Genomic DNA, 23894 nt, shown 5'->3' on the forward strand with positions numbered 1-23894 from the left:
TTTCCTTCATTTTGGTAAAAACAAGCACAGAGTTGATGAGTTCTACCTAAGAAGAAATAGAGTATAAGCCAGTTTCAATAGATGCAGTTCTGCCTGAGGACAGCCACCACATATAAAATTCACTGTCACTCTGTGCTGATGACTTTATCTCTAAAAACCAAGGCAGGTGGTGGGAAGGGTGAAAGGTTGAAAACTGTTATACCAAAAGCAACAGGGCTTATGAATTTGTCAAAACTTTTGCTTGGTAGTTACAATCCAAATATAAAAAAAAAAATCAGGGAATAGGCATAACCACTATTAGAAAAACAATGCAGTGTAACTCTTGCAGTGTCATCTACGTATTTGACAAAACAACCTAACAGATGTTTAATCTGGTTGTGCAGCCACAAACAGATACAGTAGACATGGCTGCCAGAGGGAAATTAGACTGACTTTGTATTTCCCAGACCATTTTGTTCATGGAGAGCACAGATTAGCAGATAAAAATGCAGGATCAGGGCTTCCATGGTGGCACAGGGGTTAAAGTTTCAGTGCTATGAAGCTATTGTCAGCCACTGCGGCAATGAGTTCAGTCCTGACCAGGGAACTGACCCACATAGTGCAGCAGACCTCTCCTATCTCATCTGCAGCTCCCCTCAGCAGTGTATTTCAGTAGGTCTGCCTGTCCTGCTCCCCACTCTGTCTCTGGTGAATCCTCCCACCCCCTCGCCCCCGGCACCTCTGGGCTATACCTCAGTTCTTGTATGCATAAATAAATAAAAATAAATCTTAAAAAAATATTGGATCAAATTACTTTTTAGTCTATGATAGAAGCAGGGTGTTCAAGGCCTTACAGGATACTATAAAGCAGGGGTTGGCAAAATGTTAATGTCAAGGGCCACCTACTAAGGATTTTTGAGTTCGCAGGCCATGTGAACCCTGTTGCAACTACTTAGCTCTACTTTTGTAGCTCAGAAGTAGCCATTGACAATGTGTACCTGAATAGCATGTCTGTATTTTAAGAAAACTTTGCAAAAAATAGTTTCCTAATCGACAGGTTGTCCAAGTTTCAGTAGTAGAGCAGTACTTACAAGTTTTAGGCAAACTTCTTAGTGTCCATTTTCTTATCTGTAAAATGACTATTAAAGTAGTATTTACTTCTTAGGAATATTGTAAGAATGCGATAATGCATACACAGAGTTTGGCACATATTCTTTTTGTCATCGTTTTTCTGAGGCCCCCAAGAGTTATAGTTGGGTAGGATCGTATTACTAGAGAGAACACCACCCCTGTGCATGGAGATAGCTAGAAATTGAGTTTGAGTTTATCACCAGTTCCGTGGCAGACTTTGCAGTTGCTCACTAATATCTGTTCTCTTCTTCTGGGGATATGGCCTAACAACACTCTTTAGCTTCTTTTGCAGTTAGGTGATGGCCATGTAACTCAATTCTAGTTAATGAAACATAAGAAGTGATATTTACTATTTACAGGCCTGGCCCACAGAAACAATCCACATGCAACCCTGGCTCTTTTTCCCTGTAAACTAGTAGAGTGGAGAGGACATTGAGGACCTAGTTCAAAAGGTGGAAGGAGCCTAGTTCCCTAAATGACTATATGGATTCTCTCACTCTTGCTGTTCTATGTAAGACTATGCTATGTAAGACTATGCTATGAGTGAGACATGTTTTTATTTTATTGTGTTATGCTACTGAGATTTTGGTGTTGTTTGCTACAGCAGTTACCCTATACTCACATTTATACTCACCCATTTCCAATTTTAGGCTATATGGATAAAGGCTAAGGATCTACTTATGAGAGATTAGAGTGCTGTTCAATTGAACTATGTGATAATAAAAGGTTTTCCCTGCATCGTGCAATACAGTAACCACTAACTACATGTGATGCTAAGCACTTGGAATGTGGCTAGTATGTCTGAGAAACTGAGATTGTTAGTTTAATTTTAATTAACTAAAATTTGAATGCAAATAGCCACATGTGAATATGGCTCATGGTTATTACATAGCTCGTGGTTAGAGACTGGAAAATTTCTTAGCTGTGCTTGGAATCATTCTCCAATCCCTTGTAAGCCTTTAAAAACCACTGGGAAAACTTGACTTGTATTCTTTGAATCTCTGTGCCAAGACTGGTGCCAGACCACGTGTGACAATTCCAAAGGATTAAAGACTGTTGGGTGCTCTAAATGGGGGAGCCAGCAGATTTGGCTGCATTGGGAATAGCTTGCTCTCCCAGAATGTGTTTGGGCAAAAGCATATTTCTTATGAATTTCTAGGGAGAAAGCTTGTGGTTCCTTTAAGCCCTGTTCAAGAGGAAGCTAGGAGTGATAGGACCTCATTGGAGTGGCACTGTTTTAGTGACTAGAAGTGTCTAGATGACTTTTTAGTTCTGTGAGAATCACCAGAATAATTATAGCATCTACCATAAATTTTATGTAGGGTTGGGAGAAAAATAACCCCTCATTGTGGGTTTGAAGAGCAGATGCATGAGAAAATATGGTTATTTTCTGAGTTTACTTTATGATCCCTGTTTAGGTTAATCTAACAGTTATAATTAAAAAGCACTTTAAGGTCCTTAAAGGAGAAGCTGCTGTATATCAAGTAATTTTAATCTCTAAATTTCCTTTTATTCTTTCCCCTAATCCCAGTCAGTTTTGTGTTTTAGGCTTAGTGGATACAGTATCAGAGATTAGCTCTGAATGCAATGCTGCCTTATAACCTCTCTGCATAAGAGTCTTAATGTTAGGGGGAAAAGGATGTCCTAAAGCTAATTCCATACAGGCTTTGTCGACTCCACCCCCAACTCCGGACTAAAGCAAAAAGACACTGGGAACTCCAAATCTCATCACCACCAAAGGGAAGGTGGCTGGGACCTGAGGGTGGGGTTAAGCAGCCAGGTTTGGTATAAAGCCAGACACGTGGGCTTTGGAGGGGTCCCCCATTTTGGCTCTCCGCCAGCTCGCAGCGTCTGGCCAGCTCTGAGAGTGCCTTTGGGTTTCCAGGTTGGTGGATCGGGTAGGATGCATTAAAGACTTTATTTCCCTATTTTCTCCCTGAGTTGTACATTTCCGTAATTCCCTTTCCCTTGTAAATAAACCTTTTATTAACCTTTTGTGTGTGCCTGTAGTGGAGTATTAGTAAGTCCCTTTTAAGCTCGCGGGTGAGGACCCACAGCCAGCCAACCCGTTTTTATATCGGGGCTGCCCTATAACATTAATGGCACCCATTTGGAGTTAGATAGTCCTGGGTCCTAATCTGGAGTTTTCTAAGCTGATATTTTTGCCTTAGGTAGATTATGTAACCCTGATAATCCCCTATGAAGTGGATATAATAGGCTTAGCATCTAAATAAACTATGTAAATAGTTTATTAAGTTAATAGTCCATTTGGTAGTTTCTGTCCAAGCAGAGAAATTTCAGTTGGTTGACTTTTGCCACATGCAAAGGTTATGTGACTATACTAGATTTAAAAAAAAAAAAATTTATGCATATAAGAGCTGGGGTACAGGCAAGAGGTGCAGGAGGGGGTGAGAGGATTCACCAGAGACAGAGTGGGGAACAGAACAGGCAGATCTACTGAAATACACTACTGAGGGGAGCAGTGGGCGAGACAGGAGAGGTCTGCTGCACTATGTGGGTCAGCTCCTTGGCTGGGAATCAATCTAGTGCTGCAGTGGCTGCCCATAGCTTCATAGTGCTGAGTCCTAACATCTTGTGCCACCAGGGAGGCCTTATATAGATTATTATTATTTTTGTTTGTTTGACATCTTTTTTAAATTTTTGACCCTATAGGATTTCCTACTTCAGGTGTGGTCTCTGTAGCTCTCCTGCCACCAAAGGACCCATAGTCTTCCACCAAGTCCGTTGTGCTCTCCCTCCACCCCCAGCCTTATTCTCACTCTCCCCCTCCCTTCCTCTTCATTCCTGGATGCCCCAGATCTACGGTTAGGTTTTAAACATCTATGGTCAGTTTTTAAAGTTTGTCTTTTTTGTGACACTTTGTTGGTTTCTTTATGTTCCACATATAAGTGCTACCATGTGGTACTCATCTTTTTCCTTCTGACTTATTTCACTTGGTATAGTCACTTCCAGTCATTTCAAAATAGATATATTTTGCTGAATAGTATTGCATTGTGTATATATACTACATCTTCTTGATCTACTCATCTGATTTGGAGCATTTAGGCTGTTTCCATACCATGGCTATTGTAAATAGTGTTGCAATAAACAAAGGGTTTCAGATTTCCCTTTGAATTAGTGTTTTTGTGTTCTTTTGGGTAGATTCCTAGGAGTAGAATTGCTGGGTCATATGGCAGATCCATTTTGAGTCCTTTGAGAGGAACCTCCACACTGTTTTCTATAGAGGCTATTCTACTAGATTATTAAGAGGAAAAATCTGGAGTGGGTAGTAGAGCCCCTTGACTAGTTCTACATCAAGACTAAAAATCTTGAGAATTTGTTACCTTAAAGATGCTGATAAAACTGGATGGCCTAAAAATGGCACAAGTCTTTAAAGTGTCGATCACCTACTGGTTAAGGGGTATTCAGACTAGCCAAATGAATAGATCAAATGACACCATCAAATCCATTTACACCTGCAAGAGCTTATAGCACCACCTACTGTTTTAAAATAAAATATCCTCTGTTAAAAGTATTTAGGACAAGCAAGTGTAACGAACTGAGGTTCTATCATAATGTACAGTGGTTTAGGAAAATAAAAAAGATTAATGCCCATGTTGTTTATAGTGTTCCTAGTCATAATTCTGAACTGCTGCTGTGTGAGTTTCTGCAGCAACATTCGGGAAGCAAGTGAGTTAGTAACAATAATGGTGATAATTTATTGACTGCTTGTTGTAAACTATGCACTGTTCTGTGTAGCTAATGTGGATTATTTTACTCAAACACTATCATAACTGTGAAAGAAGTATTGTTATATCCATTTGACATATTAAGAAACTGAGGCACAGAGAAATATCTTGGTCAAAACTGCGCATCTATTAAGGGATAGACCTCATCTTTGGGTCCAGGTAGTTTGACTCGCTAGGATCGGGGTGCTTTGCAGCTCGATGTTACCTCATGTGTGTCTCTCAGCAAGACACCTGCAGTGTGATTCATTTTTCCTTTTACTGATTGATAACACACTTTTGTTTTAAAAATGTTTGTTTTATGAACACAAGTAGTATACATAATAATCATAGCTATATTTACATATTGCTATGTGCCAGATGCTCCTCTAAGTAATACATTAATTCATATAGTTTTCTCATCATCCCTATGAAGTAAGTACTATTTTAATCCCCATATTACAGATAAGGAAATGGCTTTGAAACTAATTATTTTCATACAACCAGGAAGTCACAGAGTCAGCATTTGTGCCAATCTGGCTGCAGGCTGTGTACCATATCTAGCACTTACAGAAATTTTAAAAATAATGCAAGTGTATTTGGATATAGCAGAAATCACAGCAGTCTTCATGGTGGTACTTAGGTCTTATGAAAAATTACTGAAGTTTAGGAGATACTAACAAAAACTGCTTCTAATTTTATTATCATTAGTCATGCTTAAATACCTTCTTGGGTATACTTATAGAAGTTCTCTAGACTAGATGATTGCTCTTCAGAATGACTGGACCAACAAGTTTCAGTTCCTTTTTAGTCACTTTACGGGGCTTTTTTCCTTCAATATTTCTAGAATTTGTAGCCCAACAAAGACTGTTGATAATAATACAAGTTAAGCAAAATTGGGTTGCTAATTACTCACAAGAATATAAGAGGACAAGAGTCTGCATTCTTACCAAAGAAATATTCTCAACACCTCCCTCTCTCCCAACCATGTTAATTTTACCAGTGAACACCTTTCTGAATTAGAAAGAATGCAGAATACTTTTGAAGTTATTGCCATCTGGTGGTTTGACTAATTCCAACTCCTAAAGATTCTTAATTTTCAAAGTTCGGAAAAATTACCAGGGAAGCTTGTTTTAAAAAAGGAGATTTTTTGGTCTCACTCCTAGCAAGTCTCATTGAGAAGGGAGGAGGGGGGTGTGTGTGTTTGTGTGCACAGGTGCATGTGTTTGCAAATTGGAGTAGAAGGGGAAAACCCACAGGTCTGTCTGTGTCCTGCACAGGGAGAAACCTGATTCGTTCTCAATGTATCTTACTTTCCTGTGCATCTTCTTTGCTTGAATGCCAAGTACACTGACCTTTTTTTTTTTTTTTAAGATTTATTTATTTATTTATACAAGTACTGGGTACAGTCAGAAGCGGGGAGGGTGAGAGAATTCACCAGAGCCAGAGTGGGGAACAGAACAGGCAGACTGACAAAGAAATACACTGCTGAGGGGAGCAGCAGGCGAGACAGGAGAGGTCTGCACACCATATGGGACCCTTGCCCAGTGGCCGGGGATCGATCCAGCGCTGCAGAGGCTGCGGGCAGCTTCTCAGCCCAGAGCTCAACTGCTGCGCCACCAGGGGAGGCCCAAGTACACTCACTTTTGATCACCAAATTTGTGTAGGTTTTTCCCCCACACAAAGCAATTCATGTGACACCAGTGTTTTGTTCCAGAGTTTATCTGTATTCTGACACTATCTGTCTGGAGATAGCCCTAGCTTTCGTGGGTTCAAGACTCAGTCCTAGGAGGCTGCCCCAGCAGATGCTAATCACAAGTAGTCGGTCTCCCGTTTATCCAAAATATCTATGTGACTTGGCTACAAATCAGGTTCCCATGATTTCCTCCTCCTTTGGATTGATTAATTTGCTAGAGCAGCTCATAGAATTCAGGGAAACACTTATTTATGTTTACCAGTTTACTAAAGGATATAATAAAGAATACAGATGAACAGCCAGATGAAGAGATACGTAGGGCAGACACTGGGAGGGTCCTAAGTGCAGGAACTTCTGTCTCTGTTGAGTTGGATTATGTCAGCCTCCTGATCCAGATGTGCTCACTGACTGGAAACAACTTGAACCTCATACTATTGGGATTTTATGGGAGCTTCCTTGTGTAGGCACATTAATCACCCCATTCCCTTCTTTGGAGGATGGGGCAGTGAGACTGAAAATTATGAGTCTCATCATATCTTGGTCTTTCTGGAATGGCCCCAAACCAGAAGCCCACACAGAGTTGCCTCATTACAACAAGAATGTCCTTAGTGTTCCTATCACTAAAGAAATTACAAAGGTTTTAGGAGCTCTGTGCTAGGAAACAAAATCAGAGACAAATATATATTTCATTTTTTTGTTTAAATATTTATTTTTATACAAAAACTGGGGTACAGGCTAGAGGCATGGGAGGGTGAGAGGATTCAGCAGAGGCAGAGTGGGGAACAGACAGGCAGATGGACAGAAATGCACTGCTGAAGGGAGCAGCGGGTGTGACAGGAGAGGTCTGCCACACCATGTAGGTTTCTCCCTGGCAGGTTGGGAATTGAACCCGCGCTGCAGAGGCTGCGGACAGCTTCACAGTGCTGCGCTCAACCCACTGTGCCACCGGGGAGGCCCCAAATATATATTTTATATTATCCCACAGGTAGTGTCTAAGAACCTGCATATTTTAGAAGCAGCCATTGTGGATGTTGGTTCTAACATGTTTCCCCTCATTCTACTATGGAATCTAGTTTAGCAGCTGACCCAGCTACTTCTTGCTCCTTTATCCTCTTGTTTGGCAGCTGCTACAGTACCTCTTGGATTATGTGGGAACTATGGCTATCTTTTGGGACTATTTGGGCTGAAGAGGATCCAGCTGAGCTTGCAGATAGGAGGGAGGAAATAGGCTAATACGTTTGGGCATGAAAAGAAAGCAGTCAAGCAATGCCATCAGTTTTGCCAGATACATTTGTATTTCCTCCTTATTGATTTCTGTTGCTTACAGTGCTACTTTGACACTGCAGTCACCTCATACTGTTGTCCTTTTTCTCCTTCATATTCTTCACGCTCATATTCAGGATCTCGTCCCCTGTCCTTCAGTGAGAATCGCTCAGAACCCACTAACCTTTCAGTGTTGCATGCTACGTTTTGCCCTGAAATTTTAATTGTTCTTATGCTTTTACTGCAATCTTTAGCTTCTTATACATCCTTTAAAATCCCAAAGACCCATAATTTCAAAGAAGCCCCATTTGGAGCATTTAATGCCTCCTCCCTCTAGCTTCCCACCATACTTAGTATGTAATTTGTATTCTCATCCTGGCGCATTGGCAAATAATGTTTCTTATTGCTCCATAAATATTCTATCTGGCTATCATTTTACTTATTCATTCATTCTTTATGTTGTTTCCCTTGCCTGGAATATAAATTTATTCATTCTTTAAGTGCCACCCACTCAGCTAAGCCAAATATAGACTATTCTTAGTTTCATTCATTGATTCTTTCTGTGAGATATGCTAACACTGAGTCCTCAACTGCCCACATTAACCTTTCATTAGAGATTCCAGTGTGTTCCTGAGCTCTTGTAGACTTTTTTCTGCTCTCCAGTAAGTTGTAAGTTATGTAAGGTCAGAGAATATTATATGTAATGCTTTGATATTTCCAAGTTTGTACATTCCCAAATGTGTACTATGGCATAGCTGAATTGTACTCTGCATTTTACCACATTGCCTCCGTTTAGTTTTACAGCCTCACTTTATGGTGTTTATAATAATTCTCTATATTTCTGCTTTCCTTTCCTCATAGTCTGCTCTTAGGAACATATAATAATACCTTACCCTAGAATAGTACTCAGTCCTATTCCCTATGCCCTTCATGCCTAAGTTTGGAACATTCTTTTTCATACATAGTCTCATTGATAAATACATAAGTGGTTCCACCTGCCTTTTTTCCCCATTGTACTGACATTACTGGATTAAATAATATTTCATGTTTTAAATTAAATTAAGTACTTAGGTGCTTTACAGAACACACAACTCTTGCTTGCATGTTGAGCCTCCTTCATACTTAATATGGGAATGTAAGTGATCTTGGGCTTGGTGACTTGGAGCTCTTTGTATAACTAGCCCCAGATCATTTCCTAACTAACTTAATACAAACCTGGATTTGTTCTATTGTGTTTTCTGCCACAGGGATTCAGAGCCAGCCCTCGGCATATCAGGAGACGTACTGCAGCAGCCGCAGCTGCTCGTCTGGAAGAAGTGAAGCCTGTGGTGGAAGTTCACCATCAGAGTGAGCAAGAAATTTCAGTGAGGAAACGAAGAATTAAGAAAAATAGCCGAGTGCAGCCAGAGTTCTATCACTCTGTTCAAGGTGCTTCGACCAGAAGGCCTGTAAGTGGAGAATGGTCTTTCAGAGGAAATGTTACATACACGGTGTCGTCATTCTCTAGTTTTAAAATTGGTTAGATTAACTTGAAATAATTAGGATACACTATTGTTATCTCCAACAAGTAGCAGAGCTGTCATGAGTTTCAGCAAGGAATGTGGTTGCCCAGTGAGCCCTGAGACAGAGAGTTGTCAATGTAGCTAGTTAGTCACCACCAGATTTGAAAACTGAGGAATTCTGAGCACCATTAGAGTCAGGGTCTAGAATGAGGATGGGGGCAGAGAAACAACAAAATGAAGTTTGGTAATCAGAGTTGGTCAAGGAGGTATGAGTTCGGAAGAGGCCCGGAGGGGAAAGTGGGCCAGGGTGGCAGCTGAACCCTCTAGGAGTTACTCTTGAGAGAGTAAGAGTAAGAACTTACTTGAAAGAGAAAGACCTGTGCTTCACTGCCGCCGGCTAGGGTGACTCTAGGAGTGCTGAGCTTCTAGAGTGGGGCCTTTGTGTTGTACCAAGGTGGCAGCGTTCTTTTTTTCTAACCAGTGCCCTGTGTCTCTGACAGCACTGTGGCCTTATCTAGAAAATTTAGGGCTCAACTGAGAGTGGGTCTCCACCTTCTCCTTGCCTCCTACGCATAGCGTTTGGTGGGCTTTGATCTTTTTTCTTGCTTTTTTAAAGATTTATTTATTTATGCATACAAGAGCTGGGGTACAGGCCAGAGATGTGGGGGGTGAGAGGATCTACCAGAGACAGAATGGGGAGCAGAACATGCAGATTGACTGAAATACACTGCTGAGGGGAGCAGCGGGCGAGACAGGAGAGAGCTGCTGCACCGTGTGGGTATCTCCCTGTCCGGGGATCGAACTCATGCTGCAGAGGCTGTGGATTGTCTCATAGTGCAGTGCTTAATCCCTTGTGCCACCAGGGAGGCCCTGATCTTTATTCTTTTTAGTTGGGGTTCTCACACATGAAATTTTTACCAAAGCTGTGACAGTTACGGATTTGGGGCTTAGAAAGAGCCATTTTAAATCTTGAATAAAAGGGCCTCCCTGGTGACATAGGCGGTTGAGTGCAGCACTGTGAATCTCTCCACAGCCTCTGAGGTGTGGGTTCAATCCTGGCCGGCCGGGGAGCTACCCGCATGGCATAGCAGACCTTTCCTGTCTTGCCGGCTGCTCCCCTCAGCAGTGTATTTTGTCAGTCTGATTTTTCTGTTCCCCACTCTGTCTCTGGTGAATCCTTTCATCCTCCCACACATCTGACCTGTATCCCTGTTCTTTTGTGAATAAATAAATCTTAAAAAAAAAAAAAAACTTGAAAAAAATTTTTTTTTTGTAAGAGTATTTCATTCCTGTAATAGTTTTCCATTTAGCATTAAGAAGTTTTTCCCTATGGTTTACCCCTCTGCTGTGGGGAGCCTATCATTGTTGTTCCTCATGCCAATATAGGGGAGTCATTGAGATTTGATCGTTAATAAGTATTTGAGTATTTGTAAATTGTTGAGACAGAACTGCCCTTCTGTGGTGGGGGGCAGAGGGAGTAATTGTGGAGATTGCTAGAAGACCAGAAGAATGTCTGACTCAGTGACCAATGATAATGGTAAGAAGCTGAATTCCTGTACAGAAAAGGCCATGTTTATCTTTAACCAATTCTAAAATAGCACATATGTAGACATAAGTCTTCTTTCATGATTTAGTCAGACAAAGGCTATCTAAGTAGAGTTTGGTATCTGTGAGGAATAATATGCAGTGAAAGGACAATTTATTCAATAAGCATATGCTAATTATAAGAAATAAGGGATGCACAGATATATTAATAACTAACAATTACTGAGAGCTTAGTGTATTAAATAAATAGTTCTATGTGATTCACTTAACCCAATGAGATAGGTATTATTATTCCCATCCATCTTATGGATAATGATACTGAGGCCCAGAGGCAGTAAATAACTTGCCTAAGGTGACCTGGTTGTTTGGGGCAGTCCGGGATTCAGCTCTAGGCAGCCTGTCACCAGAGTCCAAGCCCTTGACATCTACAGTCTGCTTCCTATAGTGTCTTCCCGCAGTACCTGTTCTCTGGGAACTTACAGTTGAGCAATGGACATGCATGCAAACAAGTAAATGTAATACATGTGTGATGAAAATGCTATTGTAGAATTAGGCAGAAGGCACTATTAAGCATCTTGGAGGGCCAGAAATAGTTACAGAGAATCAGACGCCTGAGGTGAGCCCTGAAAGATAAGGCATTATCAGGTAGAAGGTGGAGGTAGGTATCCCAGATGAACAAGTGCAAAAGCACAGAGGCATTGAAGTGTATAGGGTACTCGGGGAACAGCTAGAGATGGTGCTGGTAGATGAGACTGGTTGGGCCAGTCAGGGCCAAAATCATTAAGGGATTGTATATTATGCTAAATCATTTGGTTTATCTCCTGTGGTGGGACTCCATTGAAGGTAGGGAATAGGTGTATGCATTCTTTTGCTCCAAATATAGCTAATTTTTTGCTTCTTTTAATCTCCTCATGTGGATCAGGTTGGAGAAATACATGATTATCATCAAAGTTTAGGAACTCTCAACCATTATTATTCTCTCATGAACACTACACTTATTCCTCATGTATTCCTCATGCATCTGTGACTTTGAATTTGCTGTTTATTTTATCCTTGAATGCCTATCCTCACTCTTTGTCTGGCGAACTGCAGTTCACCTGTTAAGACTGACCTATGTTCAAATGATTTGTTTAGAAAAGTCTTTTCTTATCTTTCTTATCAAAGTGCCTTTCATTTTGATCCTCAGCACGTAGCATGGACTTCTGCATAATAGTTATTAAAATGAAAGAGGCAGTCTCTGCACTAAGACTGACATGTGTTCAAATCCTGCTCTCCATGTGTGGCAGGAAGCACTTGGCATCTAAGAGGGCTTTCCTGAAGCAATTTTAATGAAGTGACCATTTACGGAGGTGTGGGCAGAACCAAGGGGCTTCACCAGCCAAGTGGAACCTATCTCCTTACCACTTCTGGTCTGAAGGGGCAGCGGAAGATGGTGGTCTTCCTGGACCCTGATAAGAGAAGCTGGAACTATGGATGAACCCTTTCTCAGGAGGGAGGCTGAGCAGTGCAGCCACGGCCAGAACCCAGTGAGCCAGGAAGGGAGCAAGTACTTCCTCCTGGCTACAGTGGTTGCCCTGCACTGGCCAAACCTAACTGGGATTCAGTGGGCAAAGGAGCTTGGGTGATTCCTATTTTAGAGATCGGCAAGGCAGAGAGGAGCAGAGAGTCAGAAGGCATGGGGGTAGTAGAGATGAAAAAAAAAAACAGCATACCTGGGTATCTTCCAAGTTGTTTAACTCTCTGAGACACAGCAGCTTTCTTATTATAAAAGTGATGATAATTTTTTTAAAGATTTATTTATTTATGCATAAAAGAGCTGGGCTACAGGCCAGAGATGCGGGGGGGCCGGGGGGTGGTGGTAAGAGGATTCACCAGAGACAGAGAGGATTCACAGAGACAGGCAGATTGACCAAAGTACACTGCTGAGCAGCCGGCGAGACAAGAGAGGTCTGCTGCGCCATGTGGGTTGCTCCCTGACTGGCTAGGGATCGAATTCATGGTGCAGAGGCTGTGGATTGCTTCACAGTGCAGTGCTTAACCCCTTGCACCACCAGGGAGACCCAAAAGTGATGATAATTATCTCCATGAGTTGTAAAGATGAACTGAGCTGACATGGAAGAGATAGCATCATGACCTGCTTAGAATAAACACTCAATAAATGGCATTCCTGTCTTTCCTTTCTTCTCCTAGATCTTGAGTTCTTTAGATATATATATATATATATATATATATATATATTTTACATCATTCTTCATTTTTGTGCAATGTATGCTTTCTCCTCTCAGGTGTAGTCCCTGTGAAATTCCTACTACTGATTCACCCATGTGAATCATCTCTATAGTCCCTTGTGCTCTTCCTACCCCTGTGTGTAGATCTTGAGTTCTTTAGGGGCCACATTACCTGATCTAGATTATCTGGTATCAGAACACACTTATTGAATAAATGAATGGATATTTATACATGATATACAGCTTATGAGATGAGTGGTCCAGGTGGTAAGCACTACAGGATTCAGAGAACTAAGAGAGCTTTTTTTTTTTTTCCATCCTAGATATCTATTCACAGAAGAGATGGAATTCAGTCTGGCTTGAAAATTTGGCTAGGGATTGAATAGGCAGCAGATGTTAGGATTGGGGAGTAGAGTAAGCAAAGGTCCTGAGAGCCATTTGCCTGGATGTGGGGATTTATGCGCCAGAATACATTGATTGGGGCCAGAATACATTCAAGATACCCACTTTGCATAAACTTGAATTTCTGTGTTTCATGGAGATTCTGGTATAGGTAAATAGACTATCATAGCATGATTAAACATTAAAATGAGCAGGGTGAGAGGGGAGCAGGAGAAGGGAGTGGTGAATAGCTACTATAGTAGTCTGGGTATGATGTCATTAGAATGTGAACTTGGTCCTAACCCATGACACTCTGTTGGCATCTGGTAATTACTGCTGATGGGAGACTCTAAGAATGGCCTTCACTCTTTCTTTCTCAGTAGGATCAGTTGGAAGGGACAAAGATTAGAGGGTAGAAAATAGTGTGGAGGCTAGTCTTTTGCTTAGAGCAGTAAAAACATTCTGGGGAGTATTACCTGAGGCAGGTAAAACTTTACTTCCTCCATTTCACTGCATCTCATTGCACTTGGTCTTGGAGGCTAGAAATTGTCAGAGTTGATAGTGAGGAGACTGTTAGTTCTTTGTCTCATGTGATTTCTGCTCAGCCTCCTGGAATCCTTAGCTGACCTTTTTGCATACCATGTGTGGACCTGAGCTGAGGCCTTGTGTCCTCTTTTGGGTTCGAGTAAGTGCAGTTGGTGTTATCTGCTGGAGCTGCAGTATTCATCACGTGCCCAGCCTGTGCATATTCTAGATCACACATATGGAGAAAACTAGTGTTACTACAGGTTGTCGTGAAGGCAACTCTGACTGTGACTTGTTGATGGAGTAAAAATAAATCATCTATGTGAGTCAGGATTATTTAAATGACTTTATGTGAAGTCATTTCTAGTGGCAATCGGAGTAAGAAACAAACCCACAAGTGAGAAAGACTAAAACATGATGTAGCTGTGAAGGAGAAGAATCTGAAAGTGATAATGCAGTTTCAGCCACTTTCAGTAGGACTGTCCTCTGGATGGGGTGGACCATGTGCCATGGGGTCAACCATTATACCTTATTATCTTCAGCTGTTCTAGAATATTTATTTATATTAAATTCAACATTTATACACAAATGTGGCTATAAGAATTTCTAATGGAGATCACCAATATAAAATTATTTTTATTTCTTTATTTTTTACTTCTTTGGGAAATTAGGGTGAATAAGTTAAAAATTTATCTGCATTTTCTCTTAGTAATACTTATCTCAGTAAATATATCTTGGGATTTATACTACATATTAAGACACATCACTGGGATGCTGGAATTTTCTGCCATGCTCGAGCAGATAAGATAACTAGATCCCCATCTCCATTTGTCCTTTTGACATTACAAAACATAATTTTTTGTATTTGTGGGATATTCTCATGGTCGTGTGAGGTATTACCTCATTGTGGTTTTGATTTGCATTTCCCTGATAATAAGTGATGATGAGCATTTTTTCATGTGCCTTTTGGCTATCTGTATGTCTTCGTAGGGGGACGTATTGAATATTTAGTTTTTCCACCGGTTTTTTGGATTAGGTTATCTGGTTGTTGAGTTTTATGAGTTCTTTGTAGATCTTGGATTGTTGTCAGATGTATGACTTGTAAATATTTTCTCCCTTTCAGTAGGTCTTTCTTTTCATTTTACTGATCACTTTTTTCTCTAACCAGAAGCTTTTTAATTTAGTATAGTCCTATTTGCTTATTTTTGCTTTTGTTTCCCTTGCTATTGGAATGGAGTCCCTAAAGATTTCTGTGAAACTAATGTTGTGGAGTATTTTGTCTGTTTTCTTCTTCGTACTTCAAAATTAAAGGTCTTACATCTAAGTCTTAAATCCATTTTGAGTTAATTTTCGTGTATGTCGTGTTTCATTCTTTTGCATGTGGCAGTCCAGTTTTCCCAACACCTTTTGTTGGAAAAGACTTGACTTCTCTAGTGTATACTCGTGGCTCCTTTGCTGCAGATTAATTATATATATATTTGTGTGGGTTTATTTCTGGGCTCTCAATTCTCTGTATGCCTATTTCTATTCCATTACTATACTTTGATAACTGTAACTTTGTAGTACAGTTTGAAGTGTGGGCGTGTGCTAACTCCATTTTTAAAATTATTTTTTATTGTTAGCATTTTTTTAATTATTTGGGATCTTTTGTGGTTTCATGTAAATTCCAGCAATGCTTGTTGTATTTCTTTGAAGAATGCTATAAAAAACCTTAATAGGGATTGCATCAAATCTGTATGTTATGTTGGGTAAGGAGCCATGACTTCATGAACAGGGAATATCTTTCCATGTCTTTGTGTCTTCTTTTATTTCTTTAAACTATGTCTTACAGTTTTCATTGTATGGTCTTTCACCTACTTTTTAAAATTTATTCCTGGGTATTTAATTTTAAATGAAAATTTAATTTTACTTTGTTAAATTTATTCCTGGGTAATTAATCTTGTTAATGTGATTGTAAATGGGATTGTTTTCTTCATGTCTTTCTTTCATAGTTTGCTATTTGCCAATGGGAACACAACAGATATTTGTATATTGATCTTGTTACCTGTCACTTTATTAATTGTTTCTAATAGTTTTTTTTTAAGATTTATTTATTTATGCATACAGGAGCTGGGGTACAGGCCATAGATGCAGAGGGTAAGAGGATTCACCAGAGACAGAGTGGGGAACAGAACAGGCAGACTGACTGCAATACACTGCTGAGGGGAGCAGCAGGCAAGTCAGGAAAGGTCTGCTGCACCATGTGTGTTGCTCCCTGGCCGGCTGGGGATTGAACTCGTGCTGCAGAGGCTGTGGATTTCTTCATAGTGCAGTGCTTAAACCCTTGCACCACCAGGGAGGTCCGGTTTCTAATAGTTTTTTAATGGAGACTTTAGGATTTTATATGTGTATTATGTTGTCTGCAATTGGTGACAGTTTTACTTCTCTCCCAATTTGGATTTTTTTTTTTTTGTATCTTTCTCTTGCCTGATTGCTCTAGCTAGGACTTTGAATACTACTAAAGTGAATAGTATTGGTGAAGTGGACATGCTCATCTTACACCTGGTCTCAGAGGAAAATCTTTCAGTTTTTCATGAAGCTGGTGGGAGAATGAACCTGGAGGGACCCAGCTACTTGTGCAAATGAGCTGTGATGGGGGCTGGCTTGTGTTTGTGGCATCACCAATACCCTTCCTCTCTAGAGTTGGAGATCAGAGACTCAGCAGTCTGTGTGCTGTTAGTGACCCTCACAAAGTCAGCACCAGTTTCAAGATACGAGGGGGGAAAGTAGAGTTCAGAGTTCCTTTTCCTATCTTTACTGGGGACCTAGCCTGTGGGGAGCACCTCAGTTCCTCTGTATGTGTTGCCCCTTATTCAAGGCTGTGTGTCTTCACCCCATTTTTACTCTCCCATCCCAGTACCCCTGGCTGAGCTAACAGCCCTGCCTGCAGCCTCTAGGTCTTTCTTTCCTATCTCCTGTTCAGTAAAGTGTGAATCTCCTTAGTTTCTTCTCTGTTAAAGTTTGCATTGGTTTTCAATGTCCAAAGGGTGATCAAGTCTCACTCCTGACCATGGGACTCTCTCAGTGCAGTGTCCCTCCAGTTAACTGTTACACATTACTCTTCGACCCCTAGCCAGGAACCTCCTCTATCACCATCTTAGTGACCTTCTATATCCTAGAGTTTTTAAACATCATTGTCCTAACAGGAATGCTCACATTTTTGCATATGCATCACATTGAAAACACATCGACATTGTTCTCTGTGCACTTCCCTGCTTTCTCTCACTTGATCTCCCAGCAATTTTCTAGGATAGGTGCTCATTTTCCACAGGAGGTAATTGTCAAGGTTACATGAATAATAGATGATGGAACTAAAATATAACCCAAGAATTCTGACTGGAGCAGTTTGAGACTGGAGAAATCGAAATGATCATATTTTTAGGGCCGGATGTTTATTCTAATCAACCCTCCTAAAGTTTTAAATATTTCTTTGAGTCTAAATTTTCCTGCCTACATAGATGGTAGATATAGGTGAGATCTTAACATTCTTTCATTATTATATTGATCAAAACCTTTAAAAAAATGGCATTGAAGGTCATAGATAAATCCCAAACCTCTGCACCATGCGTTTAGTTGATACTTTCTTTTTGTAGCAGAGCACTGGAAAGTAGCAAGTATTTCTACTCTATTGCCCTGTCACGAGAGCCTGTTAATGTATAACAACTCTTAGGCCCAAGAAGTATTTATGCATTTGATATTAGAGATAGGGTAAAGGGATATAAAAATTTTCGAGCACTTGAAAATATCAGGCACACTGATTCTATTCTTATTCATTTCACAGATCCTAGTTTCCTGTGCACTGTAATAACATCACCTACATTTCCTCATGATATAGAATCTGAGACTTTTTCAAAGAGCTGAAAGATTACCTGACTGAAAATGGCTAGCTCTCCCTGGTCATTGCTGAAGCTATAGCTCGCTCCCCCTTGTTGACAAAACATTGATCCATGAACTTCTGTCCTCTTACTTTTGGGCTCTCACCATAAGTAACAACCTAATTGTTAAGCCTGACAATTTTGATTCAGAAGCTGGAGGACAAAGATACTGAACACTGATGATTAGTGGTTGTGCTTTTTGAAATGATGAACAGTGAGGAAGAAACAGGTATGAGTTGAGGAGCAGAAATCAAATATCCCATTTGATATGTTAAGTTTGAAATATTTCTTCGATATGCTATTGTTAGGGTTTCATGAAAGACTTTGGATTGGATAGTCACAAGTACTTGGTTGCTATCAAATTCATAACAATGAATGAGATGACCAAGAAGCGAATATTGATAGAGAACAGAAGAGAGTTGAGGGCTGACCCTGACCTTTAGTGTTAAGAGACTGGGAAAAGATTAAAAGTCCCTTATAACTTCTATCTAACACTTTCTAGAGAGAACAGGAATGGGCTCAAGACTCTTGACTTTTATTCATGGATGTTCCTCTTAGACCAAGAAAAGGCAACTCAGATAAAAACTAGAGAAAGTGGAAGAAAAGGATTTTCCAATACTCATTGCTCCCTCCCTTCCCTGCTCTTTCCCCTACTGAACCATTTCCTTGACCTCACCCTGTTTTTCCTTCTGTTGTTGGATTTTGCTTTTGAGCCTTGGGGAAATGTTCTTTTCTGGTTGCAGTTTAGGTCATTGTAAGGCTGTTAACTTATTATGGCATGTTGCATAATTTTAACTTTTTAATTGATATTAGCAGAATTTTAGGTCATCTCTGAATTTGGGAGCTTGCTGCAATGTAGGAAAGATTAATCAGACATTCTTTTTTTTTTTACTACTTATCTAATTTATTTCCTTTTTAAAATTTTTTAAATTTTATATATTTTTTACATCATTTTTCATTTTTATACAATGTATGCATTTTCATCTTGGTTATAGTCCCCATACAATTCCCACCCCCCCTTGTTTTGATCAGACATTCTTCATCTTGTTGAAAATATAGTAGGATGTTTCTCTGTTCCCTTCCTGCTTGGATTATTGAAAGGTCTGCCTTTTCCTTTTCAAATATGTAGGACCAGGCAGCTTTATTTGCATAACCTCAGGATACTTCCCTTTCTGTGCAAGACTTGACTGCACAACTCATACCTTACTTTGTTCTAATTAATTGGCACATGCAAAGTTCCTAAAGGAAATGTTTGTTTTCTTTTTTGCTTTGGAATTCTAGAGAATGCATTGAATTAATAAAGTCAAATTTCTTTTGCTAACTTCCTCAGAAAGACTTTATTGAATACTCTTTCAACTTACAGAGTCTTTGCCATATATTGGTATGAATACCTCCTGGAATCTTCAGAAGGATTCATTTATAAATTTACTACCAATACAAATGAGTAATTTGTGCACAAGAGAATATAAAACGGGGCCACTATATTAAATGAACTGTGCAGATATAGAGTTTAGTCTTTCAAACAATTTATGAGTCCAGGATTAACTGAATGAAGGCATTCACATGCTACACCTGGATAAAAGTAAGCACATCTTCTAGCTCATCATTCTCAAGTTCAGCTTTTGATTGCAGCAAGGCTGATAGACATTCTTTTTATGTTTATTGTCATTCTGACTCAGGGTCATCTATTGTCTTAAAAAAATTTAAGTCTTTTAAGTTACAGGCAAGAAAACTTGAAGGAAAAAAAAAACTTTGGGATACCCACTTATATTTTCAAGTACAACTGTGGATCAAAGAATTGAAATAAAAGAAGTCCCTTCAAAGGTGGTCTTGTTTATTACTTTATTTCTTTAAATTGTGGGAGGATACATTTCTTTTAAAGGACATACTCATAGCTTCCCTTGGAATTTTGTTTGGCATTTAACAACCATTTTGCCTAAATGACTCCTTGGTCTTGACCATAAATCCAGGGGTTACAGCTGAAGACCATATCCTATTCTATCATCTGTGAAGAGGGTGAAGCTCCTACTGTGTTACAGTAACAGAGTGGTCCCCAGGAAAGGGGGCGGTTCCCTGCCCCACCCAAGGGAGGGTGGAGCTGAGCAGGGAGAGGAGAAGCTGCAGAGGAGACTGAGGAAGGAAGCAGGATGGAGCCATAAGGAGACCTGGAGGAGGTACATGGAGCCTAGAGACACGTGAAGAAACTGAGCTTGTCTTTTGGTCATGGACTGGGTGACAGAGATGTGGGTGAGACCCGTGGGGAGGTGACAATGGCAGCTTTTATCTTGATTTTGATTTTGCTCTTTTCCTTCTGGGCTTGTCTGGTTGTTTCTGACCCTTTTCTGTGGGTCCCCACTGGAAGGTGCTTTAGACTTGTGGCAGGCTTTGGGGCCTTGCTCTGGGCCAATCCCATTTGGATGGAGTTTTACCCACGAGGGGACGGGTAACTTTGGGTGCTTGATTTAGAAACTATATTCTTTGCCTTTCTTGTATTGTTTCCTAATTGTATTAAAGTTCCTTCCCATTAAAGTCTCATATGTTTTGTGTTGATGCAGCGGATGGCAGAACCCATTTAGAATAGGCAGGTTTGCCGGGTTTGGGCTGCCCCTCTCCCTGCCCTATAACATTACCATCAGTACTTTCACCTTAAAGGACTGTACAACTTTTTGACTCAATGTTATCCTAATGCCAGATTCTCCTTCGCTCCTGTACTTTAGTGATAAGATCCCCCCTCTCCCACCACATTGTTTGCTACCACCAATTAGTAGCAAGTTAATTGTACTTGAAGAATAAAAATCTTTGTTTTCTAGGCTTAAGGTTTCATCTCTGAATCTCTTCTCCTAGATCTAGCTCTCACTTTTTCCAAAAATTACCTTTGTTGCACTTCACTAAACCACCTCTGTCAGTAGCAAAGATTCCTCTGATTTCTATCAGCAGTTCATCTTTTTCCCCCTTAAGTTGTGAGGCACTGAGGGTAGCTCAAGAAAACCTTGTTGTTGGGGCCTCCCTGGTGGCGCAAAGGGTTAAATAAACAGCACACTATGAAGCAATCCGCAGCCTCTGCAGCACGAGTTCGATCCCCGGCGGGCCAGGGAGCAACCCACGTGGCACAGCAGACCTTTCCTGACTCGCCTGCTGCTCCCCTCAGCAGTGTACTTTGGTCAATCTGCCTGTTCTATTCCCCACTCTGTCTCTGGTGAATCCTCTCACCACCACCCGCCCCCGCATCTTTGGCCTATACCCCAGCTCTTGTATGCATAAATAAATCTTTAAAAAAAAAGAAAACCTTGTTGTGGAAATTGAACATACACAAACTGAATTCAGTTTGTGCCTTGGAAAAGGAAAGATCAGCTTAGGATCTTTTCAAATCTTAAGTAACATTTCAGGAAAGTTACTGCTTTGCTATAACATATTTAGTTAAGTCGTATTTCCTATTTTTCAAAGCTTGTTCATATTCAATATCTCAATCTGCAAAACCACTCTGTGCGTTATGTATATATTATTAACCTGATTTGACAAAGCTGGGTCTCAGAGAGGAAAGGACTGGCTCAAGGTTTTAAGTCTAGATAGAGGCAGACATCCCCCATCTCTTTAGAAAAGCTCTCAGATAACATTCAGGGAATTGGCTGAGAAATCAGGGAGAAGAGTGTAGTTCTAGCAAACTGGGGGAATTATCTTCTCAACCTGACTTGTTCCCAGGGAAAATCTATATATCTTTGAAAGCCTGCTTACAGCTTGCATTATCTGTACTGGCCACTCTATTGTACCAATGTATTGGCAAGTCCACTTCGGTCTAATACTACCAAGTCCATGCCATAGTCTCCATACATTCATAAAATAGTTAAGTAGGCAGTCAGCTCTGATGGTGGGAAATACCACTGACTGGCCAGCATCTATCCCTTACTATTTGCTGTTCAATATGACTAAGGTGGGTGAAGGTCAGGTACCTAAGTAAAAATTATATTTACATACTCTTGTGCATTGTTGTTGGGAAGGTACAATGGTATGGTTGCTATGGAAAATAGTATATTTCCTCAAATAATTGAAAATAGAATTACTATACCATCTAGCAATTGCACTTCTAGAGAACAGGGTCTTGAAGAGATGCTTGCATATCCATAGTCATAGTAGCATTATTCGTACTAGCACATGTAAAGACAATCCAAGTGTCCATTGACAGATGAAAGAATAAACAAAATGAGGTATATACATGCAACAATATATAAATTCAGTCAGAAGGAAACTCTGTTACATGTTTCAATATGGATGAGCCTTGAAGACATTATGCTAAGTAAAGTAAGTGAGTCACTAAAAGACAAATACTGGTCTGCCTGGTGGCACATGCGGTTGAGCCCAGAGCTGTAAAGCTGTCTGTAGCCTCTGCAGTGCCGGTTCGATCCCTGCTGGCCTCGGAGCAACCCACATGGCACTGCAGACCTCTCCTGTCTCGCCCGCTGCTCCCCTCAGCAGTGTATTTCGTCAGTCTGCCTGTTCTGTTCCCCACTCTGTCTCTGGTGAATCTTCTCACCCTCCCGCACATCTGGCCTATACCCCAGTTCTTGTATTAAAAAAATAAATAAAATAAATAAAAGACAAATACTGAATGATCCAGCTTCTATAGGTACTTAGCATAGTCAAAATCATAGAGACAGAAAGTAGAATGGTGGTTTCCAGAGGCTGAGGGGAGAAGGAATTGGGGAATTGCTTAGCAAGTGTAGCATTTTAATTTTCAAGCTGAAGAGTTCTGAAGACTGGTTGCACAACTGTGTGAATATACTTACTATTTCTGAACTGTACACTTAAAATGGCTACAGTCTGGCCTGGTAAAGTTTATGTCACATGTGTTTTGTTAAAATTAGAAAGAACTTAATTTGAAACAGAATACTGCTGAAAAGCAGGCAGGATAATAATAAGTTCATAGTCTGAAGGCCTCAAATGATAAGAACATTAGAGAAGATGTAAATTTAGCTTATTTTAAATAGAACTATTATGAAGTATGAGAGGTACTAGGTAGACATGAGGTAATTATAAGTAGCAAATGCTAAATAAAGGTCTTAATTACAAACTGGAGTTGATGTCCTTATTCTCAGTGTTGGCCTGACTCTGGATTGAGTATCAGTGGCAAGACATGTTGTTTCATGTGAATAAAATGGCAATAGGTATCATTATTCTTGAAAGAGAGAAACTACTTAGAATGTAAACTTTTAGTTGACATTTTGTATAAATATTTGTAAAGTTAAAACATTATGCTCTAAAGTAAACAATATTTCTCTAAAATAATGTAAATTTCAATATTAATTCAAAAGATTTTATTTCATGATCAATTTGTGTTCTTGTGTCCAAAGCTTTCAGAAAATTTGTTTAGTTAATAGGTATGTTGATCTTGTTAGAGATCAGAATTTTCAGCGGGCGACAGAAGAGATGCAGTTATAAAATCAGCACTTAACTAAATCACAATTATCCTAAAATTGAATTGGCAATCTTCATTTGTATTCATAATGAATTTTTATCATTAAAAATGGTATTTCCTAGTTCTGCTTATTGATAGTATAGAAACAATTCCAATTCAATAGTCATGCCATATTATGCAATATTAATGCCACATATGGAGGCTGCGTCTGCTTGGGTTCCGCAAGGGAAGCAGGATAAGGGTGGAGGCAAGAGCTAAGAAGCAAGGATGTAGGCTTGGCCGGAGATTGTGCACAAATTTCACCACAGCTGTCCTCAACTTGAAAGCAAGCCTTTAGTCCCCCATCTCTGTTAGAGATCAGCCATTGACTACTTGGGGGGTGTAAGAAAGCTCAGTGTAGCCAGGGGAGTTCTCTGAAGAAGGGGCAGCTGTGAGTCATTATGTTGAACACTGGCAGCAGGTGAGAGTACACTGACTCCCAGAGGCTTTGCTTGGGGCACCTGCCCACAGCGTTCATCACAGGCTTTGGAGAAGTGACTGATTCCTAATCTAGAACAGGAAATGTCTAGTGAGCTTGACACATCTTAACAAACCA

At 40.2% G+C, this 23894-nt stretch overlaps 1 protein-coding gene across 4 annotated transcripts in view; it reads left to right on the forward strand.

Annotated features, from left to right (window-relative positions):
* Nucleotides 1-23894, forward strand: part of DST (dystonin) — a gene marked incomplete at both ends in the record, with an annotated part of 433522 nt that overhangs the window by 39659 nt on the left and 369969 nt on the right. For all 4 annotated transcript variants that reach the window (XM_084229023.1, XM_084229019.1, XM_084229024.1 and 1 more), the window contains one exon: nucleotides 9042-9242. In XM_084229023.1, coding sequence (XP_084085149.1) covers nucleotides 9042-9242 — 201 coding nt within the window. The remainder of the gene's footprint in view (nucleotides 1-9041; nucleotides 9243-23894) is intronic.

This window comes from Talpa europaea, assembly GCF_964194135.1.
Source record: "Talpa europaea genome assembly, chromosome: 2".
In the NCBI taxonomy this organism is placed as follows: domain Eukaryota; kingdom Metazoa; phylum Chordata; class Mammalia; order Eulipotyphla; family Talpidae; genus Talpa; species Talpa europaea.